This window comes from Zosterops lateralis (genome assembly GCF_965231275.1).
Source record: "Zosterops lateralis genome assembly, chromosome: 2".
Taxonomy (NCBI): domain Eukaryota; kingdom Metazoa; phylum Chordata; class Aves; order Passeriformes; family Zosteropidae; genus Zosterops; species Zosterops lateralis.
Window position 1 is genome coordinate 101,674,343 of NC_139763.1, and position 22,797 is coordinate 101,697,139.

Here is a 22,797-nt window from a genome sequence, read left to right on the forward strand (position 1 = left end):
CAGGGTCAGGTTGGACAGGGCTTGGAGCAACCTGATCTCATGGAAGGTGTCCCTGCCTGTGGCAGGGGGTCCAAACAAGATGATTTTTAAGGTCCTTCTCATTCCAAGACATTCTAGGATTAATTTATTTGATTAATTAGTATATAGGTTCAGTACAGAAGGCCACTAGTTTTTTTAAGACCACCATCTTCTGGTTTTTTCCCCTTCCTGAGCAGCAAAGCATCTGCACAGCATCACACATCTTTAACCCTTTTAAAAGACAAGAATAAAAGAGCAGCAGCCAAGCATCAGTAGTCAGGCACCAGCAACCTTGCAAAGTATTCCAGTGAGAAATCTCTCTCCGTTTTCTATTTCTGCAAGGTTGGGCAGATAAACACCCTGTGAGAGCTAATAGTGTCTTTGTGCTGGATGAATGGGAAAAGGAGAGGTTATCCAGACCTGGATATCCAGCAGGAGAAGGAAATTCTTCAGACTTGATTGCTGAGGTTCCTCCCAAATTTCACTTTGCCTTTCACCTTGAAGGAGGCTGTGTATCTGGTCTTGTGCAGGGAGCTTTGTCTGAAAGGAATCAGCATCACATGCTGATGGGCTGGAAACACAGGCAGGGATGTTAACCCTCACTGGTCCCATTCCCAGGCTGAGCCAGCAGTGGGGCTATTGGTTAGTTTCTTGTATGAGACTTTAAAGAAAATCTGCAGATGCCTTCAGGATGCCATTTCACTGTACAGGAAGCACATCTCCCTTCTCACATCCGTTTTGACTGTGTAGTTCCATCACTGTGAGCCTCTGCATGAAGTTGAAAGGACCCTGGGTATCTTGCAAACTCTTTTGCAGCCTGAGCCATACTTTTCCACCAGTGCATCAGAGCAGGCTATCAGTGAAGTTCCTAAAACTAGGGAGGGAATTAGCCAACAAGGTCTGATAATTCCAGTGTGCTGGATTTGTGGGCACCAGCAGGCTGGGTTGCAGATCAGGACTTTGAACATGCTTTGTGCTCTTGTTATTTGGACATAAGTGGATGTGTAGAAGATGTGAGATGAGGGAAAAAAGGTGGGATTGAAAGTTGCCCAAGAAAGATCCTATGAAGGTGTGAAAGCCCTGGGTGGGTTTCCCATGGCTGGGTGATAGCCCCCAGCCAGGTATTCTGTGCATCCAGGGAACAAAGGCATGGGTCTCAGCCAAGCAGCACAGTTTTTCTGTCACAGTGTCAGTCAGCAGCTATGGCAACTCACACAGAGGATTCTCAGACAGAGATGTGTTGGCAAGCTGCCCAGAGGAGGGAGGACACAAGAAAAACCATGTGTTCCCTTTGGTGAACTGGAATGGGCTTTGGCAGCATCATCATCAGAGAGCAGGTAAGGGGTGGCATCGAAAGTTGCAGTGACTGAGCCTCCCTTGGTGGGCAAAAGCTTCTGACAACACAGCAGCACTGGAACAAAGCTCAGAGCAGGATCACAGAATCACAGAATGGTTTGGGTGGAAAAGGACCTTAAAGGTCATCCAGTTCCACCTCATGCCATGGGCTCTTCCACTAGACCAGGTTGCTCCAAGCCCCATTCGACCTGGCCTTGAACACTTCCAGAAATGGGGCAGCCACTACTTGCTTTAAGGGGAGAGGTGATTTCCTGGTGTCTCAGAAATTCTCCCATGGCTGTGTGTAACCCACAAGGCTGAGAAGGTCTGTAGCGTTTGGCTGGTGTGAATTCTGGGATGACATAGGACAGGTTGTTTCTGCCGCTGACTGTAGCATCTCCCGAAAGCCAGCCAACCTTCAGAGGAGATACAAAGGTCCGTTGCTTGATCCTAATCCCAAAGCATAGGATGAATTGAACGTGTTCTTGAGATTCTCCCCAGCCCCATTCCTCAAGATTCTCTGTCACGCTTGTTCTAGGACTGTATACTAGCATGGCATGCTGATCCCTGTACATGGAGGATTTCCATCCTCCCAAGAGAGATTTCTCTTTTATGACCAGTTGCAATTTGTCTCCCTGGTTGCTCTGAAATTTGGAAACCCTCAGAAAACACAAGCACATCTGTTGCCTTAGAGAATGATTTTCTAGTTGGGTTTCTGCTGGTACCTCTAGTCACTGAAATCTTGGCAGTATTTTTGGTGTTTGCAAAGCCCAGCTCTTGGAGTTTTACGGTTTGGGGAAGCCCTCAGCTTCCTCTAGAACAAAGATCTTGCAGGGTGATGCGATGTCCAAAGCTGGCAGTGAGTTTCTTTAAACTCAACACACTGTGGTTGTGAGTTGCAGCCAGGTGTGTCTGTCCAGCCCTTCCTATCTCAATCTTTGGTCTTCCAGTGGGTGTTGATGTCTAGCAGTCCATCAGTGGTGACATACATGTAATCATCTTTCTCACACCCTCTTGGGCATTAAGGGTGCTCCAAAGAGTTAGTGCTGGGATCTAGTAACCAGGTTTTGAGCTATATCACACTGATGTTTGATATGGAAATTGGATGGGAAGTCAAACTGGATGATTGTGTGAAATTGGGTGGGAAGTCAAACTGGATGATTGTGTAAAATTGATCTTTTCATGTCAGACTTAGGACATGATGCAAAATAGGAGGAAACAGAGGTTTGTCTTATAATTATGGCCTGGGATGAGTGAAGATGTGAAGGTGGTGCACTGCTGTACCCCACTTTTATACCCATGTTGCTCTAATGAGGGGAGCTGTAAGCACTGAAATAGAGGCTGTATTTTGTTTTAAGTCTCAAAACACTTGCAAATGGTTTTGATTTAACCTGGTCCCTAGTCTGGATTTCAGCAGACACTACATTCCAGCCCATAGGAGTATTACTGGGTGCTAGAGTCTGGCAGTGTCCAGGTTCAGGGCTATGCCCTTGACATAGAAACTGCATGCATGTGCTATACAGAAGGAGAAATGAGGGGAATCATCATGACCTCAATTGCGGTGCACACTCTGTACCTCTATGCTGTGTGGAGACATCCCTAGGGAAGTTGCACAGGTGCTGGAAATGTGTTCAAGCTTCCACAGGAAGAAATGATCAAGGATCTTCTAATTATGAAATACTGTAGGAAATTACTGTATAATGTTCAGTGTAAGATATTGTGGAAGGAGAAGATAGTTATTTACAAAATATATTAAACCCTAGATTTCTCCTCTTTTCTGTTGATTTCATTCATTTATACCCACCTTGCAGGTAGAGAGATGTCCATGTTCAGGTGATCTGACAAGGATCACTGGTGGACAGCCTGAGGGACATCAGCTTTTAAGTTCTTATGTCATTCCTTGGGTTTTTCTCAGCTGATGACTACGAACTCAGTTTTGCGCCGGTCTTCCATATCACTTAGGGGTTATTTTTCTCAGTTTCATCCTTGAATAGCTCATCAGTAGGACCCTCTGACACTGAATATGTCCAGGGATGGGGCAGCTGCAGCTGCTCTGGGCAACCTGTGGCCAGGACCATACAAGGAGGAACTTCTTCCTCCCAGTATTCCATCTAACCCTGTCGTCTTGCAGTCAGAAGCCATTCCCCCTTGTCCTGTTCCTCCAGACAGTTGTCCAAAGTTGCTCTCCAGCTCTCTTGGAGCTTCTTTAGGTGTAGGATACCTTAAATATCCCACAGGCAGTTTACATTTGCAGCATTATGTTTCTCTTGTAATTCTAATTGATACTGTATTACAGGTAGGAGATTATAAGGGCAGAATGTGGCATTAGGACCCTCCCAACTGAGACCTGTCCAGAGACACATTTTATCCATGTAATCTTGTGCTGAGCCCTTCACTTATGTTTGGCTAAATGTCTTGGGTTTTGTAACTAAAAAAAAGTTTATTCTAGTCCATCCTTTGAAACACAGTTGGGGGTGGTGTTTGTTTTCTTTATCTGTTGTAATTCCAGACGGGAGGGGGCAGCTGCCTTTCTGATAACAAGCCAGCTGTTAAAACTGGGTGGGGCATTGTTTCTTATCTCTGTTCAGTCTTCCACTATCTCCATGGGGATGTCTTCTGTTAATGGGCCCATCAATGACATGATACATTACATCATCCCATTGTGAGATGCTCCACCTGGAGAAGGAGCCAAACCATTTCCACCTAGATAAAAAGGAGCCACAGGTGTCACCAGACATCCAGTGTTCCCATGGGACTCTCAAAGAAAGGCTCGACCCATCTCTGGACCCTTTTATCTATGGGACCATCTCTACTTCCAACAAGACCAATCTGCCACTCCAGGAGGGCTGACTTTTGGACTGTTTCCTACAACAGGGTGTCATTGTATTCTGACTGTCAGCAATCTTTTGTATTATTGCATTTATTTTGTTTTACTCTTTTTTCTCTTCCTATTAAATTGTGTTTCTGACTTGGAGTGTCTTATTGGTTTTGCTTTCAAACCACAGCACTAAATAATTTTGCATGAATTGGAATTCAAAGAGATCTTGATATATTGAAGAAATAGCTTGAAACAAAACAGCGGCAGTGTAGGAGAGGTGAGGGCAGGGAATGACAAAGAGGTAGGGATCAGCAGCAGTGCTGGTGCAGATGGGAACAGATGGTGGAGCAACAATTCTTCAGGGAATCACAAATCATGTCAGTAATTGTTACTTCATTTAAAAAAATAAATTAACAACAAAAGCACACCAAAGTAAATACTTTGGGGCAAGTAACGTACTGAGATACATGGAGAGGATGTGACATCTTTCCACAATAGTCAAGACTCAGGTAGACTTTTTTTCTTCAGGTTTTGGTTTTGTACTTCAGCAGTCATGGAGCAGAAAAGGTTCTGAGGACATCCATTAGAGAGGGCAGGAGTGCAGCACACATAGTCATTGTAGGAAGCTGGACAGTATGGAATGGTTTTGGAAGACAGAAATTGATTATTATCTTTGAATCTATGAAATGTAACAGTGGGTTAGAATGCACAAACCTGCTGTTGTTACAGCCAAAAGGAGCAAAACTTGGATGTCAAAAGTTTAAAATGTATTAAGTGCATTGCTGGGAAAAGTCCAAGGGATATTGTGCATCTCTGGAGATGCCAGAAGGATATCTCCACAGTCCCTGTCTGTGAATCTAGGAAGAAAAAAGTCATTATCACTCTTTCTCTGCATTGATTTTTTTTTTTTTTTTTTTTTTTTTTTTTTGTCTGCAGTGACCTTGGAGCTGCTAGCTTTTCTTTATGCTCCCCAGGGCACAGGTTGGATGAAGTAATTAGTTTTAATAAAAGCTGCCTGGGTGTATGTTTGGTGATATTTGATTTCTATTATTTTAATGGCTTCTGCTGGTCATCAATCATTGTCCCACTACCCTCTCTCCTCCCTGCCATGCTCTCAGTCCTCCATCCCATGTTGGGGTCCAACTGTGGGAGTCTTATCCCATGTTGGGGTATCTTTGCAGCCAACACCAAATAACCTGTTAGTGGGCTTATCGTCTTCTCACATTTATGTTGACTTGAAATCAAAAGCATCATTGCTTGACAGCAGAGCTTAATGTGGGACCACTGAACCTGCCCTGCCCGGCTGGAAAACACTTCATGGTGTTCACAAAGTGTGTGGATGTGGCACTTGGAGTCATGGGTTAATAGTGGGCTTGGCGGTGCTGGGTTAATGGTTGAATTTGATGATCATAGAAGTATTTTCCAATATACTGTGACTCAAGAGCAGGCTTCATGTAGCTGTTGCAGAGATGAATGGAACACACCTTATTCAGGGCAGGATCAGGATTTGACTGAACAGTGCAGAGTACAGCCAAGAATCACCCCACTGAATTGCAATGACAACTTCCAAACAATCGTTTCCTCATCCTCATTTGAGTTGATTTTTCTCTTGGCTAGCATGTTTGGTTTGGTTTTTTTTGCAATGTAAAATTGAATTATTACTTAATATGAACATTTTATGAACTGCTACAGGAGGTGAATTATTTATGGGAACGGAAGGAGTGCTTTTTCTGAGCCTTTCTGCTCTGTCAATTGCAATTAGTATCAATCTAAGAGCGTGTTTAAAGCTTGCATGCTTTGCCTGGGAGACAAGAACTTTGTCTTTTTCCATCATCATTTCTCTCAATTAAATACCTGCTAATACATTTGTCCCTAGCATGTTTTATTTTTTGATTAAGTTTTGAACAACTCCAAAGGAAAAGGTATTTGTAGATCGCCTCATTTTCAAATGAGATAAATTGTTCACCCAGCAGGATACTAATGGCCTGGAGAGGCTGTAAACATCTGTGTGCACAAAAGTGCATTGCAACATCAAATTCTCCTTTTAGTTCTTCACAGAAGACTTATAAAAGTGGTACTTCTATTTTTTTAGTTCCTAAATTTACTGCCTGGGAGCTTTTTTCTCTTTAAGAAAGAGATTGCTGTGTGCACTTTTGTGTGCTGGCAGCTGGGTTTGGTAGGTAGGTGTGGCATTGGTGATGCATGAAGAGACTGTAATGGAGGAATATTTTTATTCAGTTCTATGTTAATGGTCCCTTTCTTGGGGAAGTGGGTTTCATGTTCCAGATATTTTTTTAAGGCTATTTACATCCACATTATGATGACACCATCCTCTAGACCAGGTGTCTCTGGCCAGATGAGCATCAGTGCAGCACTCTCTCTAAGCAAGTGGCACATCTGCAACTTCCTCCAGATGTTTCAGGCTGGGTCTGGAGGTGCCAAATGACCCCAGGACATCAGATCCCTGGGTGGCAACATCCCATCAGCTTCGCAAATCATGACAATGCAAGATGCTCCCCAAAATGGGAATAGGCTCTAAGTCTTTTGAGTGCTTCTGTGGTTTTCTCCCAGTCTGTGCATCTCTCCAGGCTTTGAATGCTGCACACAATATTTCTAGAGCACCTTTGCTGGAACAGGCAGCTGTGCACATAACCTGGGATTTTCTTTCTCATGTTTGTGTGAATGGTGTTTTTGGTGTGCTCAGCATGATGCTTTTGATGGAGCACAGTGGAGCTCCCTGGACATGAGCACCTTTGATATTAGACACAGTCTATTTGGTCTTAAGCTTTGCTTTCAGAGTTTTACACTCAGTGAAAACACTGAAGGAGCCCTCAAAAGCAACCAATTAATTATAAAACAACCCTCTTCCACAAGATGCTTTCTTACCATTTTCCATATAAAGCTTTCCTACAGTGATCCTTATTCCTTTTTATTAAACTGTGATGGCTTTGCTGTGGACAGTGTGGTACTTGCAAAGACAACTAGTTGCTCTGGTCACTCATATCAGTCCTTGTTTTTAAGTAATTAGGAGGAGATTTCACAGCAGAGCCATCTGTTCCAGTGCCTTCTGCTGTCTCTTCCCCATACTCCCCCAAGGCAGCCTTGGTGGTCCCAGTATTTACAGATTTGGTACCATGGGACTGATCAAATTGTTACAGAGCTGGAGTCAGTGAGTCCTCCCCATTAGATTAGTGATGTTTAAGTGGTCCTGGCAGTTTCCCAAGCTTGGGGCAGAAAAATGCAGAGCATTTTTTAATTTCCTGCAATTCATCTAACTTTTGTGTCTCCCTCTGGTAGGGATAGCTTCTAAAGAAAAACAAGTTAACTGGGAGTGGAATGAATTGAGTATTACACTGTTAAAAGTGATAAACTTTCTGCCCTTATTCTGCTTATTCTGCTCTTCATTACACCAACCATTACATTACCCAGTGTCTTGTGCTGGTGTGTTGTATGGTTTCCTAAAAAATGCATGGGCATCCTAAGCTTTGACTCTTCCCAGATGAAGAAGCTTTCCCAACTCGCAGTTTTCCCACACTGTCCCCTGAAACAGCCTGTTCATCCCACTTTAGTCACAGAGTCACAGAAGGATTTGGGTTGGAAGGGACCTTAAAAGACCACCCAGTTCCACCCCTTGCCATGGACAGGGACACCTTCCACTAGACCAGATTACTCCAAGCCCCATCCAACTTGGCCTTGATGAAGTGGATTGTGACAATGATGGGATGGGGCAGCCAACAGCTGCTCTTGGCAACCTGTGCTAGGGCATTACCACCCTCACAGTGAGGAATTTCTTCCTAATATCTAATCTAAATCACCCTTCTTTCAGTTTAAACCCCTTCTGCCTTGTCCTGGGTTTTCATGGTGCTTTTTAGAACAACCTTCCTCACAGCACCCAGGGCAATTTCAATGGAATAATCCACATTTCCTCTCCAGTAATTCCATCTATGTTATGCAAACTTTGCACCTTAATGTCGACAGCACAAACCAATTTTATAACTGGATTTTGCTGCTTTTGCAATAACACAGTATTTAAGGGTAAAGATGGGAGGGGAAATCCAACTCAGCCTTTCTCTTAGCTCAGTAATCCTTTATCTTAAGATCTTTGCTCAAGCCTCAGCTCTCTTCTTTCATCTACTTAGTTCACACCCAGATCTGTTATGGTTTTTCCAGTTAAAAAGAATTACAGCCTCTTAATTTCAACTACAGAAACATTCAGTGGCAGCGTTGCGCAGGAAAGCATCAATTGACAAGCAGAATTCTATCAAAGTCAGTGACTGGCTTGTCACTTTTGAATGTTAAAAAATAGTTTAGATTCATTATATATATAAAATTTTGTAAAGAAATAGGACAACTTTAAATACACGCACATAAGCATGGCAGAGAGGCAGGTGATTGGACCAAATGTAGGTTAATCTGCATTCATCCATATCTGTATTGCATTATTCAAGGCTGTGTTGTTGTCACACTACCTTTGTTGTGTGTAGCATGTCTCACTATCCTTGACTTGTGTTACACACTTGGGATAGGGTTGGAAATGGGGAAATGCAGCTCATCAAGCTGCAGAAATAGACATTGCTATAGACAAGCTGCTGTGGAATAGACATTGTATTTGACCTGGTACCACAGTGGATGTATTCAAGGATTTTCTGCCATAGTAGTTCTTGCAAAAAATATCTTAAACAATATTTTTATTACTATGCATTTAATATAGTTTATGTAAATATTTATATAGTATATATAAAATATATGTGTTTTATTAGTATTACTTTTTTAAATTATTGTTTTATTTGTATAATATATATAAACCATTACCTGATCTGCTCAAGCTTATCTAGTTGAAAATATCCCTGCTCATTTCAGGGAAGGTGGACTATATGATCTTTCCCTTCCAACCTAAACTATTCCATGATTCTATGGTTTTAAACCTCTACACAGTGGGAGTGCCACTAGAAGATATGCCTTGAGGATGGATAAAGCATCATGGATTTGAATTCTCCTTCCACTTCCACTAATAGTATATTATGCACCCAAACCATATCTAAATACAAGAAGTTTGGATTATATGTCTGTATTTGACTTTATACACTAAAATGAGATAAAATTGGGTGTCTTTGGACCCTAAGCATGTGTATGTGATTTGCTTTTACAGGAGGTACATTTGACTTGGAGGTTCTAGAATGTTAAAACATAAGATCACTTACATGGTACTTGGTGTTACAACAACCCCAAGTTCAGTGACTGAACAGAAAACAAGGTTATCCTGGCTACTTGGCCTCTGAGCTGAGCTGCGGGCTTGTCTATCCTGTAGACATCCATTGCTGTGAGAGCACTTAAGAGCTGTGACCTCACATTATTATCTCCCTCAGCTCTGCAGGGTCACTGAAGGTGGATGCAGGGATAATGCCAGGCAACTGCAGAGTTAGATGATAAATTTACCTGTCATGGGCAGTATGGACAGAAGAAGTAGACGATATTCAAAACTCTTTGCATTGGACTTTCAGCTGTGTGTCACTGCTCCAGCCCAGTGCAAGAAAAAACTTAATTACCACAGGATCAAGGCTCTGGGGACACCTTAGAACCTCTTCTAGTCCTTAAAAGGGCTCCAAGAGAGACAGAGGGGGACTTTGGACAAAGAGTGACAGGACAAGGGGGAATTGCTTTACACTGACAGAAAGCATGGTTAGGTGGGATATTGGGAAGAAGTTCCTCCTTGTCAGGATGGTGAGACCCTGGCACAGGTTGCCCAGAGAAGCTTCCAGGGCTGGCCCATCCCTGGAAGTGTTCAAGGCCAGGTTGAATGGGGCTTGGAGCAACCTGGTATAGTTGAAGGTATCTCTGCCCATGGCAGGGAGCTGGAACAAGATGATCTTTAATGTCCCTTCCAACCCAAACCATTCTGCAATTCTGTGATATTCTGGGTATTAACTTTGCCATGGTACTTGGTTTACTGCTTCTTTACTTAGTGGTCAAGGTTCTTGTTCCTCAGTGTCTCCTCCATGAATGTTGATGGCGATCCCTATTCATAACCTTCCTTTTCCTAGCATTTGCCTTGTTCCTACCTTGGACTTGTAAACTGTTTGAAACCACGTGATTAGTTCTTCTATGAAAGCCCACACTGGAACTGCTTTCATATATTAACTGAAACTGAGATTGTGATGTCTCGGTTTTGAGACAAATTTAGGAGAGGACACTCTTCTAATGTGTCATCTCCTCTAAAAGGTTTCCAACAATCCCTTTCCACAAATAGGAAATTAATATTAATGGATGAAAGTGAAAAAAAACCTCACAGTTCCCATGCAGTGGACTGCCATATCACCTACTGGAGAAGGGGCAGGATTTAGGAAATGGGCTGGTGATGGGCTCAAGCATCTTCACAGCAGAGCCTCCCGTAAAGTCAGGGAAGGAGGGTTTCCTCAGCAGTCTTTGCCCAGCACTATGAGAGTAATTTGACTTAATGAGCAGCACTGTGAATGGACACTGGCACAGGTTTCCCAGGGAAGCTGTGGCTATCCCATCTCTTAAAGTGTTCAAGGCCAGGCTGTGTGGGACTTGGGGTAACCTGGTATAGTGGAAAGTGTCTCTGCCCATGGCAGGGCAATTGGAGTGACATTGACATTGACAGAACTTCAACTGTTCTGGTATTCTATGAATTTGGACCAGAGGTGTTGTCAGCAGTGCCAGTCAGTGTCCTTCATCTCCTTGGGCTCTTCAGTTCTTTAACCAACCATCTGTCCTATCTTTGATGAAAGTTGATGCCTTTGGCTTCTCTCCCCATCCTGCTGTTGGATCTCCACCAAGGACTGATGACACTGAGTTTGTGAAATGCAATGGCTTCATTTGACCTTAAAAAGCTTCATTTTCCTACATGTTCATTAGCACATTTTGCTGCACCAGATTCTTCTCTTACAAGTCACACCATGGATTCACACGTAGCTTTTGCAGTATGAAGCTCTGATTCAGGAAGTTGTTTATTGTCCATATTTATATATATGGAACAGCTAAGGGCCACTATGCATGTGCTGAAATTTTATGATGAACTGAAATAATGCATTTTTTAGTTCATCTGCAGTTTGTGTCTTCAGACACATTAAATGAGGTGCTGAAAATATCTCTCTGCCAAGAATCTCACTAGAACCAAAAGCTCACAAGGCCATCAGATGAGAGTTGTCACAGGCTGCCCAGGGCAGTGGTAGAGTCACCATCCTGGAGGGATTTCACAGACAGATTTAACAGGGACAGATAGATATAGCACTTGGCAACACAGGTTAGTGGTGGGCTTGACAGTGCTGAGGGACTGGTTGGATGTGATGATCTTAGAGAGCTTTTCTATTCTCAAAGATTGAGTGATTCATTGTGCCCTTTTTGTATGGGGATGAGCAGAGGCAGGCAGCTGCCAGTTTCTCTGCATCCTATTGGATACTTGAATTACTTCATTGCAGTCACCATGAATTGCACTAAAAAAACTTTGCACGTAGAGAAGCGAAGATTTTTCAGTGCTATGTTGTCTTTGCAATTTCTTCCATTTTTTCCTAACGTGAAGGTTTTTTCTCAAGGGTTTTTATCCCTGGGATGCTAATAGATGGGCCTACTTGATTCACATCCGTATTTCTGTGCAGCTGTGTGTGTCTTGAACAGAGAGTCAGATATGGGATGCTCTTTGGTCCAGCAAACTCTCAAAAGAGCACTTTGGCTCTGTTACAGATAAGTGAGAGCCTTAGCCAAGGCTCTTAGGTTCAGATTTTTGGCAGCAGCTTTATTCAGGTGATCCACAGCTAAATCAGTCTGGCTTGCAAGGTCTTAAGAATGACCAATCAGGTCTATTATAAAATTAGTTATTTATTGAATAGACAGGAGATAACAGAAAAAAAGGCCTTAAACAGAGTTACTTACTACACAGGTTAAAACAAAGGACTACTACTAGATTACATAAAACAGTGCACAATAAAAATGTACCAGTATTATAGCTAGCAAAGAAACAGGAGTCAATGATTAGGAGTCAATGTAATTTACCACCAATTGATGATGGGGTACACAAAGTCTTATCACTCAGCCCCCAGGGGAGTAACCATGAAAGTCGGCATCCCAACTTTGGGGAGAAGACTCCACACATTCTGAGGAATGTGCAGAAGATTGCTGCCTGGTTAAAATATGGTGTAGCTTTTATAGTTTGGAAAATGAAATGTCTCTCAGTTAGAAATTCCAGCTTATCTTCCCACATCTCCTTCCACAGCAAGATGTTTACTGTCAGCGGAAAGTATCAATCCTGTGGCACCAACTAAAATAACTCACTATAAGGCAAAACTGTCTTTCACTAAGGCTTATGTGGTGCTTAACTCAGAGCAAGGTGCCCCGAGTTATTGCACCAGCTAACAAACAACAGATAAGCTTTCTGGTGGCAGGGGCAGAAGTTCTGCTACAGGCTCTTCTCACGCTGTTCTGGTTCCTGCAGCCTATCCAGATCTGCCCGTGGCAACACTTTTCCCAGTCCTACAGCATTCTGTCAGTAAAGATGCTGTTTTGTCAAAGCATCCATGCTGTGGACTGCTTTGTTTAACTGTATGACAAATTTTACAGTCGTCTGTTCTTTTGGAGGACAAGGGTGCTGAGTTGCTGCTCCTAGACCAATGCACTGGAGAACAGATGTACAGGCAATTAAATGGGATGTTGGCAGAACTTTGACCTGATCCTGACCCATTTTCCAGGAGTTAACATGACATTTACAGATGGATTATTGCTGCAAGCAAGCTCAGACTGTGATCACCCTGGGAGTTTTTCCAGCAGGCTGCATGGGCTGGCTTCCTTGGTGACACCAACATCGAGTTCATCATCTGTACAGGCTTGAGCCTATATGGAGACAACATGAAAATTACTATATGAAATGGCCAGCATGTGTCCCTTCCTTAGCAGGACCCATAAGTTTATAATACAGAGGGAAATTCAGAGTGGTATAAACTGGCAGATTTCCACAGGGCTGTGATTAACACCAGGAGGTGTCAGTATTGTTTGATTTAACCTCTCTCCATATCCCCAGATACACTTTTCCCTGGTTTCTGAGATTTCTGCTGTGGGATCTCCCAGTGTTAGGCTCCCCAGAGTCTATGCTGTTCCCTTGGCAGGTGTTCAGTTGCCAGGAGACAGGGATGGCATTGGGCTCCTGGGCTGTTGCAGATGCTGATGGATTTATCAGGCTCAGACTACGTTCTCCCTGTGGTTGGGGATCACAGGGAACTGAGTGTGGGCTGGTGGCTGGAGAGCAGATCTAAGGTGGCAACAGCAGTGGAAAGAAGGAAACAATCCTAGGGGTGCTGGTGTTTACCTTGAGGTCTGCAAAGTTGATTTTGTGTGACAAAGTTGCCTAGATGTGCCACTTAGTCTGATCATGAGGATTTATCTCACCCTTTTGCATCATACATGCATCTCTCCACTCTGGCTGGGATGTTACTCTTAGAGTTTTTCACCCACAACTATGTATCTGACTCAGCTCTTTGGCCCTCTGCAGTGTTCACCATCACCTTCAGTCCTGGTTTTGTGATGTTTTAATCATAATAGCCTGCACAATAATTCTTCCTCCTTGAAAGATGGTGAAAATTAAGACCATTAAGATCATTCCATGGTCCTCAGGCAATGCAATAACCATGATTTGAGGGCTGCTGACTCAAACAGGTTTTATAAATGGATGACAACACGGTTCTGCTCTGCCAGATGACTTTGTTTCATCCTTTCCAGTCCATTGATTGTCTTGCTCATAACCTCCTTCAGCCAGTGGTAAGGTCACCTTCTTGAAGGCTCATTACTTTTACTCCTCTTTTGTGCCAGTGCTGTGCTTGTTGGGCCCTAACCAGGGATGTTTAGAGATACTGGTCCCTCCCCATCCTGCTCACATTCACTCCATTGTCCAAGTTTCAAATTAATTCATTAATGTATTTCACATTGTTAAGTCTTTGTACACAATTGGCTTATCCAAACAGACTTGCTCTCTGTACATATGTATATGTGTGTGTGTGTGTGTCTTAGAGGTTGATTATTAATGCTTGGGGAAAAAATAATCTTGGCCACCAGGAGCCTCTTTGTACCATTCACAGTCTCGCTGAAGAGTTACAGTAAATTATTGTGTACAAGATAATAGCACAGGCATTAGAGGATAAATCTGTCATTAAGCCTCCATGTAGGAGTTAGAGATAGGGCACTGGATACAGCAGGCAGTGACAAGGGTGTTCTTACACTTGCAGTGGCAAATTTGTATGTTGACAAGACCATTGAAAACAGGAGTTGGTTGGAATTGACCTTTTAATTAAAGGAGACTGGGATGGAAAATGGAATTAAATGGCTGAATCACAGAATCACAGACTGGCTTGGGTTGAAAGGGACATTAAAGATTATCTTGTTACAGCCCCCTGCCATGAGCAGGGACACCTTCCTAGGCCAGGTTGCTCTGAGCCCCATCCAGCCTGGCCTTGAATGCTCTCAGGGATGGGGCAGTCACAGTTTATCTGGGCAACCTGTGCCAGGGCCTTGTCACCCTCACAGGGAGGAATTTCTTCCCAATATCCCATCTAACCCTGCCCTTTATCAGTGGGAAACCATTCCCTGTGTCCCGTTACTACAGTCCCTTGTCTAAAGTCACTCTCCAGCTCACTTGGAGCCTCTTTAGATACTGGCAGGGGCTCTAAGGTCTCTTGGAGCCTTCTCCGGGTGAAAACCCTCAGCTTTCCAGCCTGTCTCCAGAGGAGAGGGATTCCAGCCGTCGCAGCATCTCTGTCGCCTCCTCCAAACTCATTCCAACAGCTCCAGTATCTTGGAGTGCAGGGGACATGTGTTGCAGTAAAATGTCAGGCAAAGCAAGAAATCACTCTGGCCCAGAATTTTAGGTTTATTTCTCTGCAAGGCAAGAGCACATTGCACTGTTTACTATTGCATGAGGGACCTCAGCATGGGGCAGCATTCCTTTGCTATTGGAGATGGGTTAGGAGGTAGGTTTTGGCTCTTGTAGAGCAGTAGCCATTGATCAGGCCTGTCTTTAAAATCAGTTGCTGTTTATGCTGAGTCCAAATGTATTTCTTTCTGTTCACATTAGAAAAGAGAACAGCTTTAGGATCAAAACACAAGCCTGCTCCTGATCTGAGCAATCCTTTCTGAGCAGAATTTGCCTGGAAGCCATGTAGTCCAGTATCTTTAGCCAGTCACAGCCAGAACCAGAAAACCAGAGGGGGGTTGGAGGAGATTCCTCCATCATGGAATAACTCCTGCTTTGGCTCATGGTTTTTTGGGAGCAGTTAAAGGCTGAAGACAACTCTGAATACTCTTGATATCCATCCATACAGCCATGACTTAGTTAAATCTCATTATATGCTGAAGTTCAGTGTCCTCCTTTGGCATTGAGTTCAAGCAGCCATTATTATGGATTTTGGGTTTCCCACTACTTCATTTCACCAAACATCTCTTTTCCTGTTTGAAGAGCAGAAGAATACTTAAGAGTAAGTGACACTGTATTCCCAAAAGGCAAAATAATTTGAAAATCCCAGACATATTTTCTGCTTACTCTGGCTCAAATGTATATCTTTTTTCATTGCTGTTTTGTTTAGAGAAACGTTAAAGAGAACATTAAAGAGAAATCTGAAGTTCTGAAATACTCCTTGTGAAGCACTTTGATGTTTTGCTTCATAAGAGGATTCATAGTTGTTACAAACAATGTAGCCAAATTAACAATTAAATAGAATTTATTAATTTAATAAAAATATAAGTTTTGAAAAAGCCACAAGCGAAACAGAGCTGAGCCCGGGGTCGACACTGGGTGAAACAGAGAATCAGACAGTATAGCCCCGATTCCCCTGTGGTTCACAAGTTCTGCCTTTGCAGGGTCCCGTTTTATGCAGTTTTTTGACTGAACAGAGTTTTTTCTTGTTCTTTTGTCACTCTTGTTTCTTTAGCATATTCATGTCTCGCTGCTGGTCTGATGAAGTTTTCCTGGAAGGGATGAATACTTAAGAAAGATTTTCCAGGAAGGGATGCATATTTAATTCTTTTTACTGGAACCTGGTTCGGGAATGCACATCTTTGGCGCTCTGATCTTAGCTGCATATTAGAGACACATTACAGAGGTGTTGTCAGACAAAATCTCTTGGAATACACATTTTTGGAGACAGTCCATCCATGCTTGATGGTTCCCTCCTTTGCAGGTGCAAATAGCTTTCTTCCCCTGTTACTGGCTTTGTTTTCACAAAGGCTGAAATATTTAATTCTCCAGCATGAATTATTTTATAACATATATCACAATAGTCTTTGGTGTTGTCCTGAGTAGAATAAGGAGAAAAAAATGGGATGGGAAAGAATTAAAGACACTGAAAAAGAAAATTGAAGATTCATTTTAGAATTAATTAAATGTTTCAGGCCTAACATTTTGTAAAGTTTTCTTTATATCCGTCCTGTGCAGTACTCCACCATGAAGTCCCCCATCTGCTTTTTCTGCATTATTCATTATTTTGTATATGTACATCAGGAAGAGAGAATTGGCCTGGCTCAATGCCAGCAGAGCTGCTGTTAGCAGAATACACTGAACACCTTGTGCTGTTACTGAGCAAATGTAGCCTCTCTTTAAAACCTGTCAAAGAAGGTGGAAGCTTGAAGTGGTTAAACCTTGCCCTGTTCTGTCCTTCCTTCCCTCTTTTGGCTTTCCTTTGGCATCAGTAGATAAAGGCAATCTGTGCCTACACAGGACTTGACAAGTATCTCCAGAGACAACTGGGAGCTCATTTCAACCCCAGTGTGCCCTGGCTGGGCTGAAAGAGGGTGTTCAGGTCACCTTCACCTTGCCACCACCTTCAGCAATCCTCAGTTAAAGGGAAAATGTAATTAAAACAACCAGCGTGGACAAAGCTTCACACAAGAGCAGTGTGGTGTTCACTGATACATGTGGAGTCCAAGTTTGGCTTTAATTTGTATGGATCAGGCCACCACCTATCCAGGTTACTGTCATCTGATAAGATCTGCTGCCTATGCAGTTGTAAGGCATCTGCCCTTACAAATGGGCAGCCTTATGTTCTCATCAGGTCTGTAGATAAATAAACTCTCTTTAACCTCGCTGGGAAATTTTTCCTGTTGAACATGGCTTGCAAAAGGTCACCTGATGCCTGTTATACTCTTTTTCACTGAGTTTTATTTCAAGTTCCACTTCAGGTCAGCACTGGGTTCCCTGTTGATTCTAATCATTCCTTGTAAGGCTGGGACCAGAGCTAGGCGGAAAGTTAGGAGACATGTGATTTGCTGCTATTTCAGTTCAACCTTCCATTTCATGCAAAGAGAGCAGTTCTTTGGAAAAAAGTGGATCCTAGGAAAAAACCTCTTCTGAGGAATTTAGGATGAACTTTGAGTTTGTCATTCTGTCTTGGTTTGAGACAATTTAAAGGAGAACACTCTGGAATGAGCTGTCTCCCTTTATAGGTTCTAACAATCCCTTACCGCCAATAAGGAACATAGATGAGTAGGTAACTGAAAACCTAACAGTTTACTAACAAGCAGCAACAGGCAAAAATAACAAATAGATACAAAATCGATAAATCTCAGGGACTGTCCCCAGAACAAAAAGACACCCAAAAATGCTGGCCACACACACGTGCACATGCATCAGCCAAGGTGGCTCTGCAGTTGAGCGTGTGGTTAGAAGGACAAGGGGAAAGGTGGTGGTCAATCTTCTCCCCACCCCTCTGCTCTGCCTCCCTGACAACTAGAGCTCCAACTGATATTCTCTGGGTCTAGGGACTAGAACTCGTGGAAGGACTTCGCCTTCCTTGCAGCAAGAGACGACAGGGCAGGCAAGGCAAGGTGACTGGGCTGGGACAAGTCGTGGTATTCTGTCCTTAGCCAGGACAACAGATGACCTTTTGCAGTCTATCATCCCTGCCTGAGCATCCTCTGATGACATGCACATATCCATACTTAAGCTTTCCTGATCCTCTGGACAGCTGCTTATCTTCATAGAAGTAAAACCGAATATCTCCATTTGCGTTTGACAAATTTGGTTGAAGCTGATTGAGATGTTCAAAAGTATTATGGGAAGGGATTGACTGTTAGCCCCTTTACACAGTTCATTTCCCTCCTGTTGGTGGTTAGGTCTTTTTTTTTCTTTAGGGAATTTTCCTCCATTTGTTGTCATAGAGATGGTGAATAGACCTTGATTTAAAAGACAAAAGATATAACTAGACCCTTGGCATATCATTGGAATGGTTGTGGGGAAGGGGGAGAAGGGATGTGTCATTGATGTGTGTCTGCCTTGTTTTAGATTTATATATATGTGTGTATATAAATATACATATATATTTTATTTCTTTTCTTTATTTCTTTTTATTTTTTTTATTTCTTTCTTATTGTTATTTCTTTTCCCTTATTTTTGCTTGAAAGCCCTATAATTTCAGAGTTATTACAGTAAGAAGGGGATCATATTTTCCATTCCAGGAAGGTTCCCACGTTCCTTGGCAGACACTTGTCTTTGAAACCAGGACACCTAATAGGCTGGAAATGACTAATACAATGCAAAAGTGATTAAGTGGAACAGGCAGGAGAGGCAGGGTCTGTAACTTAAGATGGTTAATGCCTTGGAAGTCCTGAAATTAAGACAAGAACTTGGAGCAACCTGGTCTAGTGGAAGGTATCTCTGCCTATGGAAAGGAGTTGGAATGAGATGAGCTTTAAGGTCCTGGGCAACTCAAACCATTCTGCAATTCTGTGATTTCCAAGGAAAGTTAACCCCTTTGCACAGGACTGGTATCAGCACTGGTAGGATAGATCCTGGCTTGCATTGGAGTTTTAAGGATCTAAACACTGTCGTGGTCTATGTCTGAGCACAACCCCCCAAGTTAGCAACCCCTTTAGGGTTTCTTCTTCCCTATTCTCAGGTGAAGGGTGAGTTTTAGAGAGAAATGGAAATGGTTTGCTTCAAACATGGAAGACTGTTGGTGTTTTATGGGGAAGAACTACAAAAAGCAAGAGAAGGAGGCTGTGGATGGGAAGCAGAATGTGTCCAGAAGACACTGATCCACACTTTCAACTGTGTTTGGGGCCTTTTCTACCAGAAGTTGCAGCTCTGTCCAAAAGAAATGAAAGATGGTGTTATTTTTTTTCTTGTAATTCAGGAATCCACTATCAGTTAATAAAGGGAAGTCATAGCTCACAATATACCGTATAAAATGCATTCCTTTCTCTGCTTGAGTTTACATCTTAGTTGGTATTGTGTTAATTAGTTATCTGTTAGTCCTAATTATTTATCTGTTAGTATAGAATTAATAAAACTGTTCTAATAGGTGCACTATAGGTGGAATCATACCAATCTCTACTTACAGGCATGGCTAAGATATGTCTAGGACTGGCTGATTTTAATAGACCACATTTCATTTGAATTTCTTATAATGTGTCAATAGGTTCTGGCTGAGGTAAAAAATAAATTGTTGGGAAATAATTTCTATGTAAACCTGATTGGATGGAGGCAAAATCCTTTTCACACAGACTTGGTTGTGCAATGCAGGACTCCATTCACATGTTATCATTGCTCTCCTGTTGGTTTAATCCCTGAACCCTTTTCCTTTTCCATCTTCAGAAATGAGTTCAGACCCTGGATAGATGTCAAACCTGTGAAAGCGATAAAAGCAAAGCCCCAGTACAAGCCACCAGAGGAGAAAATGACCCACGAAACCAGTTACAGCGCTCAGTTCAAGGGGGAAACCAGCAAGCCTTCTCCAGCTGATAACAAATACCTGGAGCGCAGAAGGATACGCACCCTCTACAGCGAACCCTACAAAGAACCTCCAAAGGTGAGAAACACAGCAGAAGGGACCTAGGGCCATCACTGTTCCTGGTGGGACATGTCCAACACAGTAAGGCTGGAATGGACACTGCTAGCTGTCACTCCCCCTGTGTGGTAGCCTCATTCCAACCAACAGGTGCATCTCGGGATCCACCTTGGAGATGGGGGTGAATAAAAAACAAAACATGTCCTGGCCATGTGTGCTGCCAGCACAGAAAGCCAACAAGGTCCTGGATTGATCCCACAGTGTGGACAGGGAGGTCAGGGAGGGGATTCTGCCCTGCTGTTCCATTCTGCCCCTCTGCTCTGTAAGACCCTCATCTGCAGTGCTGCCTCCAGCTCTGGGGTCCTCAGCATGGAAAGGACATGGATCTGTTGAACTGAGTCCAGAAGAGGCCATGGAGATGCTCCAAGAGATGGAGCACCTCTGCTATGGAGACAGGCTGGGAGAGCTGAGGATATTTAGCCTGGAGAAGAGAAGGCTCTGGTGAGACTTCAGAGCCCCTGTCTGTGCCTAACAGGGCTGCAGGAGAGCTGGAGAGGGCCTGGAGGGACAGGACAATGGAGAACAGCTTCACACTGCCAGAGGGAAAAGTTAGAAGGGATATTGGGAAGGAATTCTTGGCTGTGGGAGTGGTGAGGCCCTGTGGCTGCCCCATGCCCAGAATGTCCAGTGCCAGGTTTGAGGGAGCTTAGAGCAACCAGGTCTAGTAGAAGAGGTCCCAGACCATGCAGGCAGTAGGGAATGAGATGTTCTTTAAGGACTCTTCCAACTCAAACTGTTCTACAATTCTATGAGCTCTAGGACAGCTTGAAGCACTTCAGAGACAATAGTGCCCTATGTCATATTGTAAAGAAGTGAGGGTAGGGCTGAGATGAAGAGGTTTTTCTGTTGTCATTTCCTGTGTGATTATCCAGGCAGCTTTTTTTTCCTCCCTCCAAAACTTTAGGAGCTTTACATTACATCTTATGCCATGAGCCAGATATCTGCTGTTAATTCAGAGCATTCCACAGATTTTGATAGTATGCACTTCTGGCTTTGATCAGAACAAGAACTTGGGTTGAGGAGGACCTGAGCTGAAATGTCTTGTTTTCTAGGACCAGCAGAGGATCTGCATATAAAAGGAGTCAGTCTGTGAAGTTTTAAATGCAGGACCATAAGTTGTTCCCTAAGTTGATGAGTACTTAGATCTGTGAGGACTGAGAGGGATTGCAGAGTGAGCATGTGGGAGATGAAAACTTCTATTCTCCCTTAATTTTCGTAACCTTCCTATTTTGGGGGTGTAGAAACAAGACATAGTTGTAGAATTTTCTCATGTGCCAATTAGTGTTCCTTACCTCAGGTATCCCAAAGTAATTTTCCTCCATTTTGGGAATCTGCTAAAGACAAAGAGGAGTCCCTTCCTGCAAAAAAGATGGAGACTTATAGCAGCCTCTGTTGTGAGCATCGTTTCTTTGCTTCCAGTCCAGAGAGACAATCCTCTGTGGGTTTGCAATACCCCTCCCGAAGTCAGAGAAAATTGGAGAAATATGTAGAAATTGATAAAATGACTGATGACATTCCCTCTCCTATTCACACTGCTCTATCCTGGTCTGGATGCAATGGGCTCTGCTGGCTCCAGGGCCACTGACTTCAGGGCTACCTGAAAGGAGCTGGCTGTTTGCAACTCAGCATAAGCTCAGCTGCTCCCTTGCCTTTGTGGCAGGGCAGAAATGAGCAGATAAGTAACATTTGTGCTGTTTCAGAGCTAAATCCTGTTTTCTACTTGTCCTTGTGTCTCTCCTTCTCTCTCTGTCTCTCTGTCTCTCTCTCTCTTTCTCTCTTTCTCCGTCTCTGTGTTGTTGTTTTGCCTGTCGCCCTCCATGCAGGTGGAAAAGCCTAGCATAAAGCCTTCCAAACCAAAAAAGACCACAACAAGCCATAAACCCCTGAAAAAGGCCAAAGACAAGCAGATTGCATCTGGCCGGGCTGCCAAGAAAAAGAGCGCTGAGACCTCCAACACTGCAAAGCCAGAGGATAAGGAGAAAAGTAAAGAGATGAACAATAAACTGGCTGAGGCAAAAGAGTAAATGTCACTGCACTTTCCTTTCTTTCTCATTTTTTTTCTTTTCTTTCTTAATTCCTTCCTTCCTTTTTTTTCTTTTCCCTTTGATTAAATAAAGGCCACAAAATTAATTAGAGGCTTCTAATCTGCTTTTTGTTCTGATTGTATTAGAAGCTTTTCTGTTTTAATTCCAAGGAGGATTAGGAAATCCTTGTTTCTGAGGTCAGGTTGTTCTGCTTTGCACAACACGGCTCTGCACAGAGTGAGGGATGTGAGAATGCATAAGCAGGGTCCTAAGAGATGAAGGTGATGGATCAACAGTGATTACATCCAACAGCTTGTCCCTTTCCTTGGGCTTGGTTCTTCAGTGCTTTGACAGCATGGAAATGCCCATTGAGCCATGGAGGGGCTGTGCTCTCATCCCATGAGGCCCTTTTGGGTTGGCCATTGTTTGTGTCATCTCCCACTGGTGTCAACAGGTAAAGGGGTTTGGAGGCAAAGAGGATTAGGTTCATTCATGGTGCCATGAATATGCTGTAAATCCACCAGAATCAATGGTGTGGCCAAGAACGATTTCCCCTGGTGACACTGATGGAAATTCTGCTCTAAGAAGCAACAGGAGAGGAGATCCCATGGAAGTAAAGGGCCACATCCTCCCCAAGGGTAGCTGGGAGTACATCTAGCTTCATCAAGGCCACTTCACTCATCAACACCACTTGAAGTCCTTGATTAAAAAAAAAAAAAAAGGTGAGGGAAGGTGCAGTAGGCACATTCCAAGCACATGGCAG

At 43.2% G+C, this 22,797-nt stretch overlaps 1 protein-coding gene across 1 annotated transcript in view; it reads left to right on the forward strand.

The window, feature by feature from the left end:
* MAP6 (microtubule associated protein 6) overlaps window positions 1-22,797 on the forward strand; it is a 44,605-nt gene that overhangs the window by 9,572 nt on the left and 12,236 nt on the right. Inside the window, exons 2-3 of the mRNA XM_083854454.1 lie at window positions 19,758-19,971; window positions 21,834-22,030. Coding sequence (XP_083710580.1) covers window positions 19,758-19,971; window positions 21,834-22,030 — 411 coding nt within the window. The remainder of the gene's footprint in view (window positions 1-19,757; window positions 19,972-21,833; window positions 22,031-22,797) is intronic.